The sequence below is a fragment of the Acipenser ruthenus genome, chromosome 13 (assembly GCF_902713425.1).
Source record: "Acipenser ruthenus chromosome 13, fAciRut3.2 maternal haplotype, whole genome shotgun sequence".
Classification (NCBI taxonomy): Eukaryota; Metazoa; Chordata; class Actinopteri; order Acipenseriformes; family Acipenseridae; genus Acipenser; species Acipenser ruthenus.
In genome coordinates this window covers 352,501-372,150 of record NC_081201.1, presented here as the reverse complement: position 1 = coordinate 372,150, position 19,650 = coordinate 352,501, and the positions used below count along the sequence as shown (strand labels likewise).

General features: G+C 44.3%; 2 protein-coding genes across 11 annotated transcripts in view; one reads left to right on the top strand and one right to left on the bottom strand.

The window, feature by feature from the left end:
• Nucleotides 1–1,418: 1,418 nt before the first annotated feature.
• LOC117973464 (uncharacterized) lies at nt 1,419–3,284 on the bottom strand. Of its 2 annotated transcripts, none has more exons than XR_009330801.1 (2): nt 2,233–3,284; nt 1,419–1,866 (listed from the first exon to the last, which is right to left on the bottom strand). XR_009330801.1 is itself a non-coding variant. In XM_059035355.1 (2 exons), the coding sequence occupies exons 1-2, from the start codon at nt 2,483–2,485 to the stop codon at nt 1,819–1,821; spliced, it is 315 nt and encodes a 104-aa protein (XP_058891338.1). In that variant the 5' UTR covers nt 2,486–2,511; the 3' UTR covers nt 1,419–1,818. The 2 variants fall into 2 exon arrangements, 1 of the variants encoding a protein (XP_058891338.1); XM_059035355.1 differs by having other exon boundaries at nt 1,419–1,880; nt 2,233–2,511.
• A 206-nt stretch (nt 3,285–3,490) lies between these two features.
• Nucleotides 3,491–19,650, top strand: part of LOC117418247 (protein CLEC16A) — a 47,675-nt gene continuing 31,515 nt past the window's right edge. For 4 of the 9 annotated variants that reach the window (XR_009330799.1, XM_059035347.1, XM_059035346.1 and 1 more), the window contains exons 1-13: nt 3,491–3,888; nt 4,564–4,692; nt 5,105–5,238; nt 5,453–5,601; nt 6,515–6,620; nt 8,225–8,348; nt 9,233–9,407; nt 9,964–10,038; nt 10,522–10,575; nt 11,043–11,156; nt 16,328–16,556; nt 18,948–19,074; nt 19,552–19,650. The exon at nt 19,552–19,650 is cut by the window's right edge and continues 2 nt beyond it. Coding sequence is in view for 8 of the 9 variants with exons in the window: in XM_059035347.1 (XP_058891330.1) it covers nt 3,812–3,888; nt 4,564–4,692; nt 5,105–5,238; nt 5,453–5,601; nt 6,515–6,620; nt 8,225–8,348; nt 9,233–9,407; nt 9,964–10,038; nt 10,522–10,575; nt 11,043–11,156; nt 16,328–16,556; nt 18,948–19,074; nt 19,552–19,650 (1,592 nt within the window). In the remaining variant the exon portion in view is untranslated. The remainder of the gene's footprint in view (nt 3,889–4,563; nt 4,693–5,104; nt 5,239–5,452; nt 5,602–6,514; nt 6,621–8,224; nt 8,349–9,232; nt 9,408–9,963; nt 10,039–10,521; nt 10,576–11,042; nt 11,157–16,327; nt 16,557–18,947; nt 19,075–19,551) is intronic. The other 5 variants (XM_059035349.1, XM_059035354.1, XM_059035348.1 and 2 more) reach the window with 4 other exon arrangements.

The window sequence follows — 19,650 nt, the reverse complement described above, 5'->3', positions numbered from 1 at the left end:
CACACAGAGCTCAAAGTGTTCCACATTCACACACACACACAGCTCAAAGTGTTCCACATTCACACACACACACAGAGCTCAAAGTGTTCCACATTCACACACACACACACACACAGCTCAAAGTGTTCCACATTCACACACACACACACAGCTCAAAGTGTTCCACATTCACACACACACACACAGCTCAAAGTGTTCCACATTCACACACACACAGTCCCAGTCTGACCAGTTCAACTCCCATTGACTAGTTCAAGGAATCAAAATCCTAAGAGAACCTCTCTGTGCCTCAGCCCGCACGTCCTGTTGAAACCCCTAAGAGAACCTCTCTGTGCCTCAGCCCGCACGTCCTGTTGAAACCCCTAAGAGAACCTCTCTGTGCCTCAGCCCGCATGTCCTGTTGAAACCCCTAAGAGAACCTCTCTGTGCCTCAGCCCGCAAGTCCTGTTGAAACCCCTAAGAGAACCTCTCTGTGCCTCAGCCCGCACGTCCTGTTGAAACCCCTAAGAGAACCTCTCTGTGTCTCAGCCCGCACGTCCTGTTGAAACCCCTAAGAGAACCTCTCTGTGCCTCAGCCCGCACGTCCTGTTGAAACCCCTAAGAGAACCTCTCTGAGCCTCAGCCCGCACGTCCTGTTGAAACCCCTAAGAGAACCTCTCTGTGCCTCAGCCCGCACGTCCTGTTGAAACCCCTAAGAGAACCTCTCTGTGCCTCAGCCCGCACGTCCTGTTGAAACCCCTAAGAGAACCTCTCTGTGCCTCAGCCCGCATGTCCTGTTGAAACCCCTAAGAGAACCTCTCTGTGCCTCAGCCCGCACGTCCTGTTGAAACCCCTAAGAGAACCTCTCTGTGCCTCAGCCCGCACGTCCTGTTGAAACCCCTAAGAGAACCTCTCTGTGCCTCAGCCCGCACGTCCTGTTGAAACCCCTAAGAGAACCTCTCTGTGCCTCAGCCCGCACGTCCTGTTGAAACCCCTAAGAGAACCTCCCAGTGGAGAATGTGACTATGAGTGCAGCCCCCACTTTGCTGTCATGGGCTGAGGCCCCTCCCAACTCATTACGACAAGGGTTTCCATCCCGTGACCGACTCTGTCCGGACCCCTGCGTTTCCAGGAGACGTGTTCGCTGGGTGATCGCTGTTGTGGTGTGTGGGGTTTGTTTTTTGTTTGTTTGTTTATTTTGTGAATTGGGAAGTATTTGAAAAATACTAGTTGTATGCAGTGCGCTGCTGTGATGACTTCACTGCAAAAAAACAAAAACATTCACGGGGGATTCAGGCCGACTGCAAAAGAATCGCTACAAACAGACAGCAGCACTGTCCGCATGAAAACAATAACTAACAACAAATACTTCAAAAGGACCGCTTACTCTGAGCAAAATATAAATCTGCCATGCCTCGGATTCTAAATGTTAATAATAATAATAATAATAATAATAATAATAATAATAATAATAATAATAATAATAATAATAATAAATCTAAATACCCTTCAATAGAAATAGTCTGTCAGTTTTCAGGCTAATCTCATGACTCTGAGATGTGGATCTGGTGGTGTTGTGTCCGCTGCACCACAAACACAAGTTACTGTGTAGAGGTAGCGTGTGGCAGCGTGTGGCAGCGTGTGCTCTCCTTCGCATACTGCAGCGTCCAGAGAGAATAGTTCAATAGTTCACAGAAGTAAAGCTCTTAAGTTTCATGCCGTTGGCCACTCCATTTTATATTGCTGTTTGGTTTTTTTTTTTCATTTTTATTCAGGGTCTCAGACTGTTCAATCCGTTTGCGTCTCCGTGGCAGCATTCTCTGCAACAGAGGTCAAGGGTCAAGGGGTGCCCCTGTCCTGGGCTTGGTGTCCTACGGTCTGGAAAGCCTGCGGGGGGGAAACTCAGAGAGAGGGAGAAAATCAAACCCCATCCAGAGCTAGCACTGACAACACTCCCCTTTTAATTCCTGAGCTCTGCAGCCAGGGCTGGAAAGAAGACTCCCATTGCATAGCAGTTTGATCCATCCCTGGTTTTACTAGGAGTTTAATAAGAACCCACCGGGGCTAATCAAGCTTGTAGTAAGAACTGGAAAGGGTGAAACTGCTATGCAATAGGGCTCTTATTTCCACCCCTGCCTACAGATATCAGGATTTACAAGGTGAATGTTAATTAGCAGCAATTTCAAAAAACCAGATCGAAATGCACAAGCGCACTATCAACACAATGAATCAACACATGAAACGCTTACTTACTCCAGTAATATCCCCACGTGTGCTGTTGTTGCATGTAACAAGCCAAGTCACAGCACTGTCTGAAGTGAATGCCTCTGGGCCATGTCTTTTCAGCACACGAGTCAGCCAGCCACGTTACCCAGCAATGGTAATTATAGACTTGCGCGGTCAGGGTGCTCTGCCGCTGGGGAGAATCCGGCTTTCTGTCTGCATTGCTGTGGTCACACTGGTGGAAGGGGTATTTGGTAGCTATGGGCGTTCTGTCTTCCGGCATTTCGGACTTGCGTGTAGTTTTTTGGGTGTTTTTTCAGTCTAAGTATCCTTCAAAGACGTCCAGTTCTGCATCGGTGTCGTACGGAACCGAACCCGGGTCCGACAGAACTCCCAGATCAACCAGCGCCTGGTCCATATCCTCGGGCAGAAAGACTATCCCCACATTGAGGGCAATGTACTCCATCAAGAAGGCATAGTAGAGGACCAACACGTTTACGAAAAACAGACCGAGATAAAACATACAGGGCAGGTCATTAAATAGCGGCTCCACCGAATCTAGATTAGCATAGACTGGGGATGTCATACAGCCGGGATGCGAAAAAGCGGTCCGGACAGACAGACAGACAGACAATGCAACACCACCGCCAGTCCTAGTACTGATATACCGTGGGTACAGCCGCAAGCAACTGTGTAAATTATATAATGATCCTCATCAGATCAGAGCATCGAAGAGTCGACACATAGCTCGACAGATCAATAATAATACCAATAACGCTACCCAACACAATCTAAAAGCAGTGACTGATTTAACCACCTCGCTGGTCAGTCAAGATGTAGCTTAGTTATAATGTTGAATAATTGTGTGCAATGCTGCAGAGTTTGCGTCAAAACACGAAACGAACATATTGCAATTGTTTTACTGTTACACTACTGGCTATAGCGCTGTCTGTTTTGTATTTAGAAACAAAAACATGCAAAGCATTGAACAGACCTCACTGCCAATTTAAAGAACCGCATCACCTCATGTATTGTTTTTTTTCAATATTATTGTCAAGTGCAAGTCTCCCCTTCTGCTGTTTCGCCAGCACTGTAATAAGCTGCCATTGGCTGGTTGCTCCTGAACTTGTACTGTGATGGGTCAGCTAACTTGTCACAATCCAAGGTCCCGCCTCTTTACTCCGGAGCCCCGCCTTTTTTTTTTTTTTTTTTTTTTTTTTAAACTGCCTCTTCATCACAGTGTCATGTCGCGTGCGTTTTACGTTGAAGGGGTAAATTCCAAACGTCACTGATTCCCAAAGCACTTCGGGAGAGCTAGTTCGTGAACAGTCCTTTGTTGCCGGTGGCTGAGGGAGCGAATGAGATTGCAGAACTACAACTCCCAGAATAACCAGCGGCGGCCACCCGGATGTAACGGCGTCCAGTTCCTAGTAGTAGAGGTTTTGTTGGGGTTGGTCTCGCCGAATGTCATAACGTCATTTAATTTATTCCTTATTTTATTTTGTATTTTGTTTGTTGGGGATTGTGGCAGTTACCGGTATGGATTTCATCGAATATAAATAAACTAAATATATAAAAAAAATATAAACTTCCCGACGCTAACACAGCAATGTTTGGACGGTCTAGGAGCTGGGTCGGAGCAGGGCAAGGGAAATCTAAAAGCATTCACTCTCTGGACCACCTGAAGTAAGCGTGAATGGGTGCTTGTGTTAGGACAAGCAGCGCTAAGGGTGTAAATTAATAATAATAATAATAATAATAATAATAATAATGCACACAGTTAGATTAGCAGTACATCGCTGGCAGTCGTTTGGCGTCTCCTCTTGTGAAGTTTGACCGCACCGCACAGTGCAGTGCAACATCATACTGTTTACGTCAAGTTGAGTCATCGCCTGGGTTGTGGTATTAGTAACGGAGAGCTTGAACAGGTAGAAATCTAGTGGCAATAGTCTTTCTGGGGTTTCCTATTACCTGTACAAATTATACTGCCAGTGAGACGTCCCCAGAAGACTCATCAGGACTGGAGAAAGAGAAATGCTTCTATTTTAATTGACTTTAGAGAAAGTGCGATGGGTGCTTGTATTAAGAATGTGTTTTGTGCAGCTACTGACAGCAGCGGAATCAGCTGCCTTCGTAACAGTAAAAACCTTACTGGGGACTTTATAGAGCTTTGTTTGAGATGCAGGGCTATGCGTTCAGCACCCGCTCAGTGACGGGTTTGTAATGCATGTTTGTAAACGCATGCCTCGTGTGCCTTTGAGTACAGGCATTAGTTTGCCTCTTTCCAGATTATCTCTTAACCTAGTATTCTGATAATAACTAGGGTTTTTGTGTGTGTGTTGTCCCCCCCCCCCCCCCCAGATACATGTACCATGTCCTGACGAAGAATACCACAGTGACGGATCATAACCGGAACCTCCTCGTCGAGACCATCCGGTCCATAACGGAGATTCTGATCTGGGGTGATCAGAATGACAGCTCGGTGTTCGAGTGAGTGTGGGTTCAGAACGCCAGCCGATACGAGCAGACAGACAGGGAGGACTCGATATCGAGGCGCAGTGAAACCAACGCTGTTATCTGCTCTAGTCACCCTGTCTATACTGTAGATATACTTTCAAAGACTGTTTGTCCTGACCTAATTCTTATTTTCAATTCTGCAGTTCAGTGTGCTGCAAATACGCTGTGCAAAGAGCGTGCAAGTTGAGTAAAGTCAGTCAGCGCAGCAGCACTAGTGAGTGATTCGATCGACCTATGCCACACCATTTTTTGTTTTTGAAACCCTAGAAATCCGTGGCGCAGCTGGAGCATGTTGTTTTTGTTGTTCCAGATCATTTTAAGCACGTTTAACTCTGCAAGCAGTGCAGCGACGCCTTGTGAACGCTGTGCTGTTTGTTTTTCGCAGCTTCTTTTTGGAGAAGAACATGTTCGCTTTCTTTCTGAACATCCTCCGGCAGAAGTCTGGCCGCTACGTTTGTGTGCAGCTCCTGCAAACACTGAACATCCTGTTTGAAAACATCAGCCACGAGACGTCTCTCTGTAAGTAGACCCGCTTGGACCACACAGCCAAGCTCCCAGTGACAGACTGCAGGTACATCTCAATAATGCAGCACTAATACAAAGAGAGACTTAAACTGTCTATACTCAATAAAATCAAATCACAGCAAAGTGATTGCATCACAAAGTGTGTGTAGATATAATCTAATATATAACTGCTGCTTTTATTTCTGGTATCCGTTATCTTTTTATCTAGATTATCTGCTGTCCAACAACCACGTCAATTCCATTATCGTGCACAAATTTGACTTTTCTGACGAGGAGATCATGGCATACTACATCTCCTTCCTGAAGACACTGTCCCTGAAAATGAACAACCACACTGTGCATTTCTTTTATAATGAGGTAAGAGACCCAGGGGTTCTGCAGATAGCTCTCAAGGAGTAACCCTGATCAAAGTTTAGCATAGCAAACGCACAGCAAAGCATAGTGAAGGCATGGCGAGCATTGTAAGGCACAGAGAGGTATGTGAAAGAAAATTGAAAAAACACAACTTTGCTAAATGCATAGTATAACTGGGAAAACTGGGAAATGATTATTTTCTAAGGGAATTGATAAAACAAGAGGTTTATATAGCTAGCTAGCCCCGATAGGAAAGGATTGAGCTGCAGGCTGCTATGTGTAGAAAGCACATTTGGTCAGTAAGTTGAAGTTGCAGTAACATTCAGAGCTGCCTAGATGACACTGTTGCACTGTAAATAATGTTTGCATTGCACTGCACAATACAAGCTGTGTATAACTAACAGGTATGGGCTCTCTGTAGCCAGTGCATGCTTACATCACACAGTCCATGAGATAGATGAAGTGTAAAGATTTAAAACGCTGTCGAGAGAGCAGGTGCAGCTCTGATGTAGTGCTGTCTTTTCTATAAGCAGCCTTCAGAAGGCACCTTGAATATTCTCTGAATGTCCAGTCTGTGCTGTGTTCACCCTGCTCTCTCTTGTCTGTTCTGCGGCACACTTGTTCACAATGCTCTCTGAATGTCCAGTCTGTGCTGTGTTCACCCTGCTCTCTCTTGTCTGTTCTGCAGCACACTTGTTCACAATGCTCTCTGAATGTCCAGTCTGTGCTGTGTTCACCCTGCTCTCTCTTGTCTGTTCTGCAGCACACTTGTTCACAATGCTCTCTGAATGTCCAGTCTGTGCTGTGTTCACCCTGCTCTCTCTTGTCTGTTCTGCAGCACACTTGTTCACAATGCTCTCTGAATGTCCAGTCTGTGCTGTGTTCACCCTGCTCTCTCCCTCTCTCTCCCATGCAGCACAGTAATGATTTTGCCCTGTACACCGAGGCCATTAAGTTTTTCAACCACTCGGAGAGCATGGTCCGGATTGCAGTCAGGACCATCACCCTCAACGTGTACAAAGGTGAGTCGGGAACCACAGAACCTCTCCACAATGCTCCTCTATGAGTTTAATAAGACACACCTGAGTGTGTTACCTAATCAAGCATGCATTACAACCTGGAATGGGTGAAAGTGCTATGCAACAGGGTCTTATTCCCACCCCTGTGTGTGGGCACATCTAGGTGCTTCCTTAGTGATGGTAAACGTTTTGCAATGCAAGGTTACAGTTTCTATTACTGACTGTGCTGTTCATCGTTGAATCAGACACGCTGTTTGTGTGGAAGCTTTGTGAACACGGCCCAGTCTGTCTTTGTGGGAAGCGGTTGTTAAAAACCCTGAAGATGCCTCTGTGCTCCCTCATCTTTCCATGTCTGCAGTTACATTGCAGCTGCTTGTGTGTCTTTAGCAAGGATATCCGCCCTCAGGAAGACGCTTCACTGGCCAGTCCCTAGCCCTATTAACTCTTCTCTGTTTTTGTTCCTTCCTCAATGGTGACCCCGGTGCCTTAATGCAGTGTCATGTAAGTTGAGTAAACTTGAACCTTTAAACCTCTGTGCATAGTAATGCATGCCTTCCTGTTTGAACCTCTGTCTCTTCAGAGTGCATAGTAATGCATGCCTTCCTGTTTGAACCTCTGTCTCTTCAGAGTGTATAGTAAGGCATGCCTTCCTGTTTGAACCTCTGTCTCTTCAGAGTGCATAGTAATGCATGCCTTCCTGTTTGAACCTCTGTCTCTTCAGAGTGTATAGTAAGGCATGCCTTCCTGTTTGAACCTCAGTCTCTTCAGAGTGTATAGTAATGCATGCCTTCCTGTTTGAACCTCTGTCTCTTCAGAGTGTATAGTAATGCATGCCTTCCTGTTTGAACCTCTGTCTCTTCAGAGTGTATAGTAATGCATGCCTTCCTGTTTGAACCTCTGTCTCTATCGAGTGTATAGTAATGCATGCCTTCCTGTTTGAACCTCTGTCTCTTCAGAGTGTATAGTAAGGCATGCCTTAACCTTTAAACCTCTGTCTCTTCAGAGTGTATAGTAATGCATGCCTTCCTGTTTGAACCTCTGTCTCTTCAGAGTGTATAGTAATGCATGCCTTCCTGTTTGAACCTCTGTCTCTTCAGAGTGTATAGTAATGCATGCCTTCCTGTTTGAACCTCTGTCTCTATCGAGTGTATAGTAATGCATGCCTTCCTGTTTGAACCTCTGTCTCTTCAGAGTGTATAGTAATGCATGCCTTCCTGTTTGAACCTCTGTCTCTTCAGAGTGTATAGTAATGCATGCCTTCCTGTTTGAACCTCTGTCTCTATCGAGTGTATAGTAATGCATGCCTTCCTGTTTGAACCTCTGTCTCTTCAGAGTGTATAGTAATGCATGCCTTCCTGTTTGAACCTCTGTCTCTTCAGAGTGTATAGTAATGCATGCCTTCCTGTTTGTTTCTTTACATGTGCAAGGTTTCCACATCGGAATGTTCAGTTCTTTTTTTTCTCTCTTAACTCTGCAAAACAAGTGTAATTATGATGTGCTAAACTGCAGTAGACATGTTTGTTTTTTTGTGAACTGTTACATTTCCAGAGATCTCCAGATTCTGATTCTGTGTCTCGAATGAACCTGTTCTGTGTTCTTCCCTGCAGTGGACAACCGGCTCATGCTGCACTATATCAGAGACAAGACAGCTGTACCCTACTTCTCCAACCTGGTCTGGTTCATAGGAAGCCATGTGATTGAGCTGGATAACTGTGTGCAGACAGATGAAGAGTAAGGGCGCACATCTTTTGCTAAGCTCTCTCTCTCTACCTATCTATCATATAATATAATTATAATACATTATAAGCAGCTTTTCAAATGCTTGCTAACCTAAGATGTCCAGTGGATGGCAGTGTGGTGCCGTCCACGCAGCATTCCATTCTTACAGCTGCAGTGTTCCAACAATCTTGTTCAGTTTTACGCTTCAGTGAAACATCCCTTAGTGTCTCTTTGGCTACCGGTGCAGGGCATACATTCATAGTTTATTTCCATCATTTGTTTGCATTCCCCAAAGTTTAGCTGTTTGGACACAAGCGTATTGCTGGTCAATCCATATAGACAGCTGCAGGTTAATGCAAGACTATATTCCTCGTCCTTTACAGAAACAGAACCCTCCCACAGAGAGCTGATATTTTCAGCATGTGTTTAAAAGATTACATTTGTTTTCAATAGAGCAAGCAGGATTAGTTTATAAGTATATATATTTTGAATCCACTTGGTTGGGCGTTCTACAACTTTCTTCCAAAAATCAAGTTGCTTGATAACAGGAAGTCCTGTGTTTTCACATAATTAAAACCATATGCCTTCATACCGTTTGCACCGAAATTCATGCCAAGAAAATAATAAAAGAAAAAATACTCTCAGATGGCTAGTTCCAGGAAATGGAGGGGGAGGGGGGGGGGGTGCTGTAGGTTTCCAATGTAACTTTATCATGTAGTTTCCATATAACGTGCCACATGTATAACGTTAAAACATTATTCCAGCTTTGTTACACGCATTTCCGGTGCTTTGATTGATTCCTGGGGATACTGTGTCTCCAGTAGACAGTGATGTCACTTTGTTTGGAAGTCTTGCTGTTGTGTTTTAAAGCTGATCTGAAGTGTTGGTGTTTGCAGGCACAGAAACCGTGGCAAGCTCAGTGACTTGGTGGCAGAGCACCTGGATCACCTGCACTATCTCAATGATATCCTGATCATAAACTGTGAATTCCTCAATGACGTGCTGACAGACCACCTGCTCAACAGGCTCTTTCTGCCCCTTTATGTTTACTCCTTGGTTAACCACGAGCAGGTACGAGATGCAGGCTTTGTGTGTGTGTGTCTGTGTCTGTGTGTGTCTCTGTGTGTCTCTGTGTGTGTGTGTGTCTCTGTGTCTGTGTGTGTCTCTCTGTCTGTGTGGTTGCTTGCAGTGCATGAGCTAGAATTGATGTTCAAAGAGTGCGCTTGACCGTTTCGATGCTTATACAATTACTTTTATTGTTTGCAAGCATATGTTTAATTTTTCAAAAACAACACATCACTTCATGTAATCGTGAGCATTTAGTCGTGGGTTTAGTTGTAAAATCTGCAGATGTGTTCTCAGAGTGGTCCTTCTTTGTACAGCCTGACACGCTGAGAACGCTGGTCTCTCGTTGAATCAATCTGTTTTGATAGCTGACCTGTCTGTCCTCGCGTATTCACAGCGCTGGTAGTCTTAACGTTTGACAGCACAGCAGAACTACGAGAAGGTAAACTATAGCCCACTTTTCCCATTGCACATAAACCTAAATCTTTGAAAAAAAAGAGGTTTGTATTTTTCTGTGATAACAAGGAATTTACAAGTTGTGTGATCATCTCATGGTATCTAGGCCAAGCTTCTCCCTTTGGTATCCAGACACGGTACCTGCCCTTATCTCCATGTTTCAACAAAACAACTGCTACAGGTGAACCCAGTATACTGTACATAAATATATATATACATATATACATATATAACTTGACGTCATCCAGCTGATAGCTGAGTTGTTGTTGTTGTTGTTGTTTTGTTCTTGTTAACAGTTCAGATAGTAGGTAGTGCACATAATGTGAGCTTTCGTTACATTTTGAGGCTGTGCGTGTAGTCTGTTACCTCTCTGTTATTTTTAATCATTGCCAGTTACTGCCGCAGTTTTTTTGGAAAGCAGGAAGGGTGTGGGAAGAGAGGGGTCTGTTTTCACACTGCATGTCAAATAGCTGAACTAAAAAACAGCTACAAAAGGGTCGTCTTGTCTAATTAGCTGCCTCCTGTCGTGCCAGTAGCCCTACCCCTTTTTCTTTGTAAACCCTCAATTCAGTGTTTTTTTTGTGTGTTTTTTTTCCTTGTAATCAGATACTGAAACCTCCTTGTTTTCTGATATCTCTGTGTTTTTTGTTTTTGTGTTTTCCAGAGTGGAGATCGCCCAAGGATCAGCTCTCAGGTGTCCCTTTACCTCCTCTCGCAGGTAACCCTACCCCTTTAACTCCTCTCGCAGGTAACCCTACCCCTTTACCTCCTCTCGCAGGTAACCCTACCCCTTTACCTCCTCTCGCAGGTAACCCTACCCCTTTACCTCTTCTCGCAGGTAACCCTACCCCTTTACCTCTTCTCGCAGGTAACCCTACCCCTTTACCTCCTCTCGCAGGTAACCCTACCCCTTTACCTCCTCTCGCAGGTAACCCTACCCCTTTACCTCCTCTCGCAGGTAACCCTACCCCTTTACCTCCTCTCGCAGGTAACCCTACCCCTTTAACTCTTCTCGCAGGTAACCCTACCCCTTTACCTCCTCTCGCAGGTAACCCTACCCCTTTACCTCCTCTCGCAGGTAACCCTACAAACATAGGTTAGATTAGCTAGCGTGTCTTCGTGCACGCTTGCTCTGTGGATTCCCTGTTGTACAAGTGAATGGACTTTGAGCAATGTGTCTTTCAGGTGTTTCTTATAATCCACTATGCTCCGCTGGTGAACTCCTTGGCAGATGTTATTTTGAATGGAGATCTCTCTGTGTTTTCTCTGCAAGCTGAGCAAGATGTACAGAAAAGCTGTGTAAGTATTTTTTAGCACAACATTGATGCTTCACACTTCCATAATCATTGCTTATTGAAATAGCCTCTGCAGTATTAACAGTCTCTGCTTATCTTACTGTGGAAATGAAATCAGTTTTGAAGAAGTCTGATTAGTGTGGAATTCTTCCTGTACAAGCTTCAGATCTGCAATTGATGGTCTCTTGATAATTCAAAGAACTCGATTAAAAACCAGCAGGGGAAGCGCTTGCTCGCTTTGGAATTGGCTACCACATTTTATCCACAATGCTGAGTCTGTCAGACAGGCTGTGCAACCCAGTGTGCACCCGATCAGGCAGGCTGTGCAACCCAGTGTGCACCCGATCAGACAGGCTGTGCAACCCAGTGTGCACCCGATCAGACAGGCTGTGCAACCCAGTGTGCACCCGTTCAGACAGGCTGTGCAACCCAGTGTGCACCCGTTCAGGCAGGCTGTGCAACCCAGTGTGCACCCGATCAGGCAGGCTGTGCAACCCAGTGTGCACCCGATCAGGCAGGCTGTGCAACCCAGTGTGCACCCGATCAGGCAAGCTGTGCAACCCAGTGTGCACCCGATCAGGCAGGCTGTGCAACCCAGTGTGCACCCGATCAGGCAGGCTGTGCAGTTGGACCTGTCTCCTCCAGTAAATGTGTAACAAACGGTACCATTTTTTGTTTTTATTTCGAAAACATTGCGTGGTGCAGACACTGAGAAAGTCGCTCTGTCGGGATGGACGAAGAAGTAATTTGTTGGTGTGTAACGATCAGAGCTTTGGCGTTCTGCTGGTTTATTCCCTTTTAATATAAATATATTGAAAGGGAATATTCTGAAAAGTGTGCAGCAATGCAAAAAACAAACCTGTGTAACAAATGTAGATTTATACTCGGTTGTCCTGAATGGTATATGCAAAAATAAAATGGTGTTTTTAGAAGAAAAAAAGAGAGACCTGCATAAGTTTTGAAGTGAAGCACAGCATGCAGCTGGGGCCTGAATCCATGGAGACAGTAGAGCGCTGGTGATTTTGGTGTGTCTGGGAAAGGGGTGTGTGCCGGTAGAGAGCTTTATTTAACACCGGCTGAGCTTCGGATTTATCTTCCTTCCTGGATGGCGTGAAGGACGGGCAGTTGCTTCCTGTCAAGTGTAGATGTGGTTTGATGATACTGCTGCTGGGGTTGTCAGCCTTCTAACCTCGTTGTCTCTTTCCCATAATGAATGAGACATTTACCAGCACCGCCAGCTCTTACCAGCATCCTCTCACGTGATCACACCAGAAATGCTGTTCAGATATAGAGAAGCACACAGTGTGTGTGATTGTGAGAAAATAAATATGCAAATCTAGATTGAGTGCAAGACAAGATTTATTTTGGTTGGTTGAGAGAGAGTCTTGTCTGCGAGTTTTGTGAGCCCCTGTATTGTTTTGCTTGCTGTTTTGTGAGCCCCTGTATTGTTTTGCTTGCTGTTTTGTGAGCCCCTGTAATGTTTTGCTTGCTGTTTTGTGAGCTACTGTAGTGTTTTGCTTGCTGTTTTATGAGCCCCTGCAGCATGAGTACAGCATGTCATACGGTGAGGTGAAGTTTTGGTTTCAGCGGGGGAGTGGTTGGTGTGTTTGCGTGAGAATTACAAGATCGTGGTTTGGATTGATTCTGGAGCCGGCAAGTGCACTGTGTTTTCGGATCAACGACCCCATAAGATACAGTTGCTGTGTATCTAAACCATGGGCTGTGGACTGACGTTTTCATTCCAATGATAATTAACTTGTCATACTCCCTTACACAGTCCTGAAATAGTCCCCTCTCTCAGTAGGCTGTGAGCTGTGTGGGAGTCCCCTCCCTCAGTAGGCTGTGTTGGTGTCACCGTTATCCGTGCCTGAGCGTGTCACCCAGTGCAGCCGTCCATATCCGGTGTCCGCAGGGAAGCTGGAGTCTCACCGTTATCTGTGGCTTTGCATTTCCGTTTCAATGAAGTTAGCTCTTCTTGCTTGCTGTGTGGAGAGAGTGAGAGAGAGAGGAAAAACAAACTGCAAGCCTGTTGTTGTTATCTTGCACAATCTGCTCAGGCCCGCTGCACAGGTGTTTTGATTGATAGAGAGATCAGATCCGAATTGCTCTCGAGTCGTATGTGTGTCAGCAACAACTCCGGCTGCAAGTTTGCACGACAGCGAACATCTGAAACTAGTGAAAGCTCCTTAAAAAAAAAAAAAAAACACCAACAACAGTGTATAACACAGGATATACTACACCCACACACGAATTTTACTTTTTCAAAATAATTTACACTTATCGGTAAAGAAGCTTTGCTTAATCGCAGACAAAACAAGTTTGAAACATTAAGTGCTTTAGATAAACTAAAATAACACACAGCTATTGGTTTTTGGGTAAGAAAAATGATATGATCTGTTTAATGTAATTCAAAACAATTCACTTGAGTCTGACATCATTCTGCTAGCCTGGACTGCTTGTCTTGCTGTCTCTGTGTACACAGTCCTGTATATTAAATTGTTAGCATCCATTTAGTTGTTTCTAGGTATTATCTGTAGTATCCCAGAACCATACCTAGAGGGAGCACCATGCTGCTTTGCTGCAGGATGCCTTGTGAAGTGTTGAACGATTTAGATTTGATTTTGTGGGGGGGGGGGTTAAATGCTGTTTTGGCTCCATTCAGCGCTCTCTCGTTCCATGCTGATTACATGGTCACCTTCCAGTCAAGACACAGCAAAACTATTTTCTGCAGTGCTGTCAAAGAACAGATCAATAAACCACACACCAGCATTATCCAAGTCAAAGCATGCCCAATGAAAGATTGAGATTTTAAATGAACGAGGGAGCACTGTGACCGCCTGTGTGCAGAATTGGGAAAACTGAAGGTTCTGCCCTGAAAAAGTGATTAGGGTAGATTATCAAAGCTATTTACTATTTTGTCTAGAAGTTTAAAAAAAACTTTATTTGGGTGCAATTTTAATGTCTGAATTTTTTTTTTTCTAATGACAATTTGGAGTACAAAGCTTGAGAATATCTAGATAGTGATGGGTCTCAGGTTGTAGCTGCAAAGCTAACCTGTGTGTCTGTCAGGCAGGAGCATGCATGTGTGTTCATCACTAATCTATGCATGTGTGTGATCATCACTAATCTAGAGCAGTGTGTGGCAGGCAGGAGCATGCATGTGTGATCATCACTAATCTAGAGCAGTGTGTGGCAGGCAGGAGCATGCATGTGTGATCATCACTAATCTGGAGCAGTGTGTAGCGGGCAGGAGCATGCATGTGTGATCATCACTAATCTAGAGCAGTGTGTGCTCATCACTAATCTAGAGCAGTGTGTGTCAGGCAGGAGCATGCATGTGTGATCATCACTAATCTAGAGCAGTGTGTCAGGCAGGAGCATGCATGTGTGCTCATCACTAATCTAGCGCAGTGTGTGCTCATCACTAATATAGAGCAGTGTGTGGCAGGCAGAAGCGTGCATGTGTGATCATCACTAATCTAGAGCAGTGTGTAGCAGGCAGGAGCATGCATGTGTGTTCATCACTAAGAGGCAGGAGGTGTCTCATGGTTATCAGTAGGCAGTGGTTTCTAGGAAGGCTTACTCTTATAGAACTGCAAATTAAATTCTGAGAAATGAATTAATCCAATTGTCAGAACACACATTTACTAACTCTGCCTTCTAAGAAGGCAGGCATTGCAAAAAAAAAACCTTTATCTTTTTTGGGATTTGTCTTCGATTTAGAAATAGTACTGCATCACAGTGAATCGGTATCTTAGATGTGTGGTAAGCACATAGAGATCGTTATGCTTGCTGCTTTTCGTTTACTGCTGCATTATGCTGATGAACAGGGTGATGTAGTGTTTTCATCTTAAATGTGGAAAAGAGAATGAGGGGGGGTCCCTTTATTTCTAAGCTTGAACATCCTAAGTGCCAACACCATTCATGGAAATCCCACAGATTTTAAAGGCAGACCACAAGCAGCAGACAAAGTGCCACCTTCATTTCTCCAGATGACCGTCTCAACTCCCCAGTCTTAGATTTTACAGTAGTAATGAGTCTTCTGTGCTGTGCCTATCATCTTTCTGTAGAACTGAGCCGCCTTCAGATAATGATTCTGTGGTAGAGGAAGGTTTTCTTTGCACTGTGATTACACATCCCATGAACTAATGTTTCAACAAGAAAGATAACCTTGGACTTCCTGTTCTATCCGGGAGGCTGTGCATTCAGAGAATCTAGTTATTTTGGAATTGTGGGATGATGATGTTGCATTTCAGCGTATGTTGTAAACAGCACGGCCACTGTTACAGTGACTGCAGCACAGCAATGAAATGTTTTTCTCAAAGATTTGCGGGCTGGTTTTCACAGATCATTATCAGCACACATTTTGGAATTCATAAGGCAAGGTTAGATTTGGTGCTAATCGGGGTATGTGAAACCAACACAGGAGAGTATGCAAAAGAACTAAGAGCAGGAAAGGGAAGGGTTGGGAGCAGCCAGAAAACAAGATCCAGAGCCGGAGACGAGAGAGCCGGTGCGTCTCTCCATACAGGCAGAGCTGCCTGTGATGTGGAGTTGGGAAAGCCTGTGGTCATGCTGTAATTGACAGTGGAAAGGTGTGGTTTAGTGTTGGGTGCAGAGGAAGCCTCTCTCTTACGGATTTCTTGAGAACCCTACCACCACATGTTTACAGAGAACACTGCCACCGCACACTTACAGTGAACTGAGATGGTATCTTTAGTCGTGGTGATGAAGACAGTGATACAGAACTGCTGACTAAAGACCTAAACTAAATGCTTGCATAGCCAGAACGTGCAACTGCTGGTTTGACCTCCCGTTTCAGTACGTTGATAGCAGGCCTTCGTGGTGGATTTGCAATGGCAAGCTCTGTGCAAAGCAACAATCCAGAAGTGCCTGTAAATCTTCAGCTGGCATGCAGCCAGTGTGTTGCGGTCCTTCTGCTAGTACTAGATGATATTCCAGTGATGTTCCCTTGAGTTGATTCTGAATCTGTAACTTAATTCCCGTTACTAAGTAGAGCAGCCATTGGAATCAAACCAAGCAGGACACATTATTATTATTATTATTATTATTATTATTATTATTATTATTATTAGTTCTGTTTTTGATGCTGTCTGCTGCATATATAAAAGTGGATCGCTTTTTGAAAAAGGCGCTCTCTTTTCTCCTCATCAGGCGAACGCGAGCGTCCGGTGCTTCACGAAGCCTGCAGAGAGCTTGGAAAGATCCTTGGAAATAAACCGTCAAAGAGGAAGAAAGAAGGTGCAGAAAAGACCCAACTATAAGAATGTGGGGGAGGAAGAGGAAGAGGAGAAAGGGCCCGAGGAGGCCCAGGAAGACCCAGACAAGGCTAAAGGTACAGAGGCTAGTTCAAAAGGCAACAAGACAAGTGGGGACAACGAAGGTGAGTGCTCCGACTACAAGTCCAGACTCCCCCCTCTCTTCTGGATGTGCCATGCGTGTGTCAGGGGCTGCATTCACAGTGATTGGTTCTTAATACTGATGCATGAACATGACCACGCCTTGGAGTAATTCATTTAAACGGCTCAGTGGATTTGGTTTTGGTCCCAACAGCACTCTAAGTCTGTTGTTTTTTAAATTCTCAGGAAGATCCATTAATGGTCTATTTTCGGACTGACTAACAGTAGAAGTATTTGTGTGGTACATCGCTGGTAAAACTGTTATTAGTAATGATATGATTGTCCTGCGCTGATAACCGTATAACAAATTTTTTTTTTTTTTGGTTCCTGGGTAGTAAGTGTTATTTCCTAATTGCTTATGCCTCAAAAGTATAGAAAATGGCTATTATTCCCCACAAACTTTGCTTTTGTGACCAGGACAGTGATATTTTGAAATTTACCTATTTCCAATGAGAAAACGGGCGAATTTGTGTCTTTTCGTTCACATAAAGTCAGAAAAAAACAACATATGAATCCAAATTAACATGTATTTCTACTTAAGTAATACAAAAATGACTACAAAAGATTTAGAAGTGAGTAGTTTTTCGAGATTTACGATTATACTGTAAATCACTTTCACGAATCAGCCCCCAAATGTAGTCTCCCATCATGTTCTCGTTATACTGTCCTTGGTAGTGGCGTTCAAAGTCCAGTATATCCTGGTGGAAGCGCTCGCCTTGCTCCTCCGAGTACGCTCCCATGTTCTCCTTGAATTTATCAAGATGAGCATCAAGGATATGGACTTTGAGGGACATCCTACAGCCCATTGTGCCGTAGTTCTTCACCAGAGTCTCAACCAGCTCCACATAGTTTTCGGCCTTGTGATTGCCCAGGAAGCCCCGAACCACTGCTACAAAGCTGTTCCAAGCCGCTTTCTCCTTACTAGTGAGCTTCTTGGGGAATTCATTGCACTCCAGGATCTTCTTTATCTGTGGTCCGACGAAGACACCGGCTTTGACCTTTGCCTCAGACAGCTTAGGGAAGAAGTCTTGAAGGTACTTGAAGGCTGCCGACTCCTTATCTAGAGCTTGTTTCAGAAGGCCCAATTTGATGTGCATTGGTGGCATCAGCACCTTCCGGGGGTCCCAGCCGGACTCATCATACTTCAAGGCGTCCAGCAAGGTCTTGATGCTGTTGTAATCCTCTTTGAGGTGCACCGAGTGAGCCAGGGGAAGAGACGGGTACTTGTTACCATTATGGAGCAGCACGGCTTTGAGGCTCCTGGATGAGCTGTCAGTGAAGGACAGTATAACGAGAACATGATGGGAGACTACATTTGGGGGCTGATTCGTGAAAGTGATTTACAGTATAATCGTAAATCTCGAAAAACTACTCACTTCTAAATCTTTTGTAGTCATTTTTGTATTACTTTAGTATAAATACATGTTAATTTGGATTCATATGTTGTTTTTTTCTGACTTTATGTGAACGAAGAGACACAAATTCGCCCGTTTTCTCATTGGAAATAGGTAAATTTCAAAATATCACTCCTGGTCACAAAAGCAAAATTTGTGGGGAATAATAGCCATTTTCTATACTTTTGAGGCATAAGCAATTAGGAAATAACACTTACTACCCAGGAACAAAAATTGTGTTTCATAAAGCTGTTACAGTTCAGTTTTTTTTTTTTTTGGACCAGTTGTTGTGAATTCACCTCCTTTTTTGTCTCCATTGAAATCTCTCCTTCATAAAATGTACCGTGCACATCTCCATTCTTGTACTCTAGTTGCTTTCTGTTCAGACTGCACTCTTCACTTTAATGTTTCTGAGAACACAAGCATGCCTGTGATACTTGCTACTTATTACTCTCCACCCTAACTGACCTAAATGGTTTTCGAAAAGCCGAAAACAACTCAGTAATAAAGTATCACTAGAAGTAAGCTGTTTTGTGTAGTATGTTGAATTGAGCAAGTGGGTAATGTGTTCTGTCTTACACTATACTGCTTTCTCACAGAGCAGCTTCAGAAAGACTACTTGGACTAGCAGCTTATTTCTAGGTGCACAGGAATAGTTTGTAATTCATAGCTTACATGAAACAAGCTGTTACTGTACTACTGGTCCAGATAAACGCTATCACATTTTTAAAGACCAATTCTGCTGTGTGCTGGAATATGATGTGTTCTAAGGAACAGTTTTCAGAATGTACCCCCTTATTGTGCTGTATCAAAATTAAATCTTAAAGGCTTTCTCAAACTTACAGAATCCCAGTCTCCAGGGGTTGCAGATACTCGGATTGTCCATGCGATTCCCTTTAACGTGTTTTATAGGCAGTTATCCATTAAAACAGAAAGGAACCTCGATGCTTTCTGAAACTCAACCCCTGTGCTTCCCTGCAGAAATAGAGATGGTGATAATGGAGAGGTGTAAGATTTCACAGATATCTAGGTTGACGGAACAGAACACGACGGATGAGGAGAAGACGGCAGCGGCTGCAGCTGCTGGGATCGAGGCCCAGAAGAGCAGGTACTGTCTTGGGGTCCCCGGGGGGACGTCACTCTGGAGCAGACCCGACTCCACTCCCTGAAGCACACGGGGGCCGTGAAAACACTGAGCAGTGAAGGGAGCATTGCGGGAGTGATGAATCAAACACATATGATCATTTGAAAAGCCTGAAACTGCATTGTGACTAGATCAGATTTTAAATTAATATCTTCCCTGTTTTTCTTTTTAAAATGACATTTGAGTTTAGCGGATTTGGCGACTTGTGTAGCAATAGCCAAAACAGATGCTTACAGATTTGCACAGCGCGCATTCACTTTTCTATAGTCTGCATGCATGCATGCCTGTATAGCAGGTAAAGAGTGCTTTTAACCTGATTACCATACTGTGTGTGTGTGTGTGTGTGTGTGTGTGTGTGTGTGTGTGTGTGTGTGTGTGTGTGTGTGTGTGTGTGTGTGTGTGTGTGTGAGCTTCTTATAATGCTTTACATCTCATTTCCAGACCCTTTCTGGATATGATTTATAATGCACTGGACTGCTCAACGGACGATTACTATGTCCTCTTTGTCCTCTGTCTCCTCTACGCCATGTCCCACAGTAA

Excerpts from the sequence above, each read along its gene's own strand:
- LOC117973464 (XM_059035355.1), bottom strand. The coding sequence starts at position 2,485 with ATGCCGGAAGACAGAACGCCCATAGCTACCAAATACCCCTTCCACCAG. Across the intron at positions 1,881-2,232 it reads CACGTGGGGATATTACTGGA|TTTCCCCCCCGCAGGCTTTC; the intron begins GTAAGTAAGCGT and ends CCTCTCTCTGAG.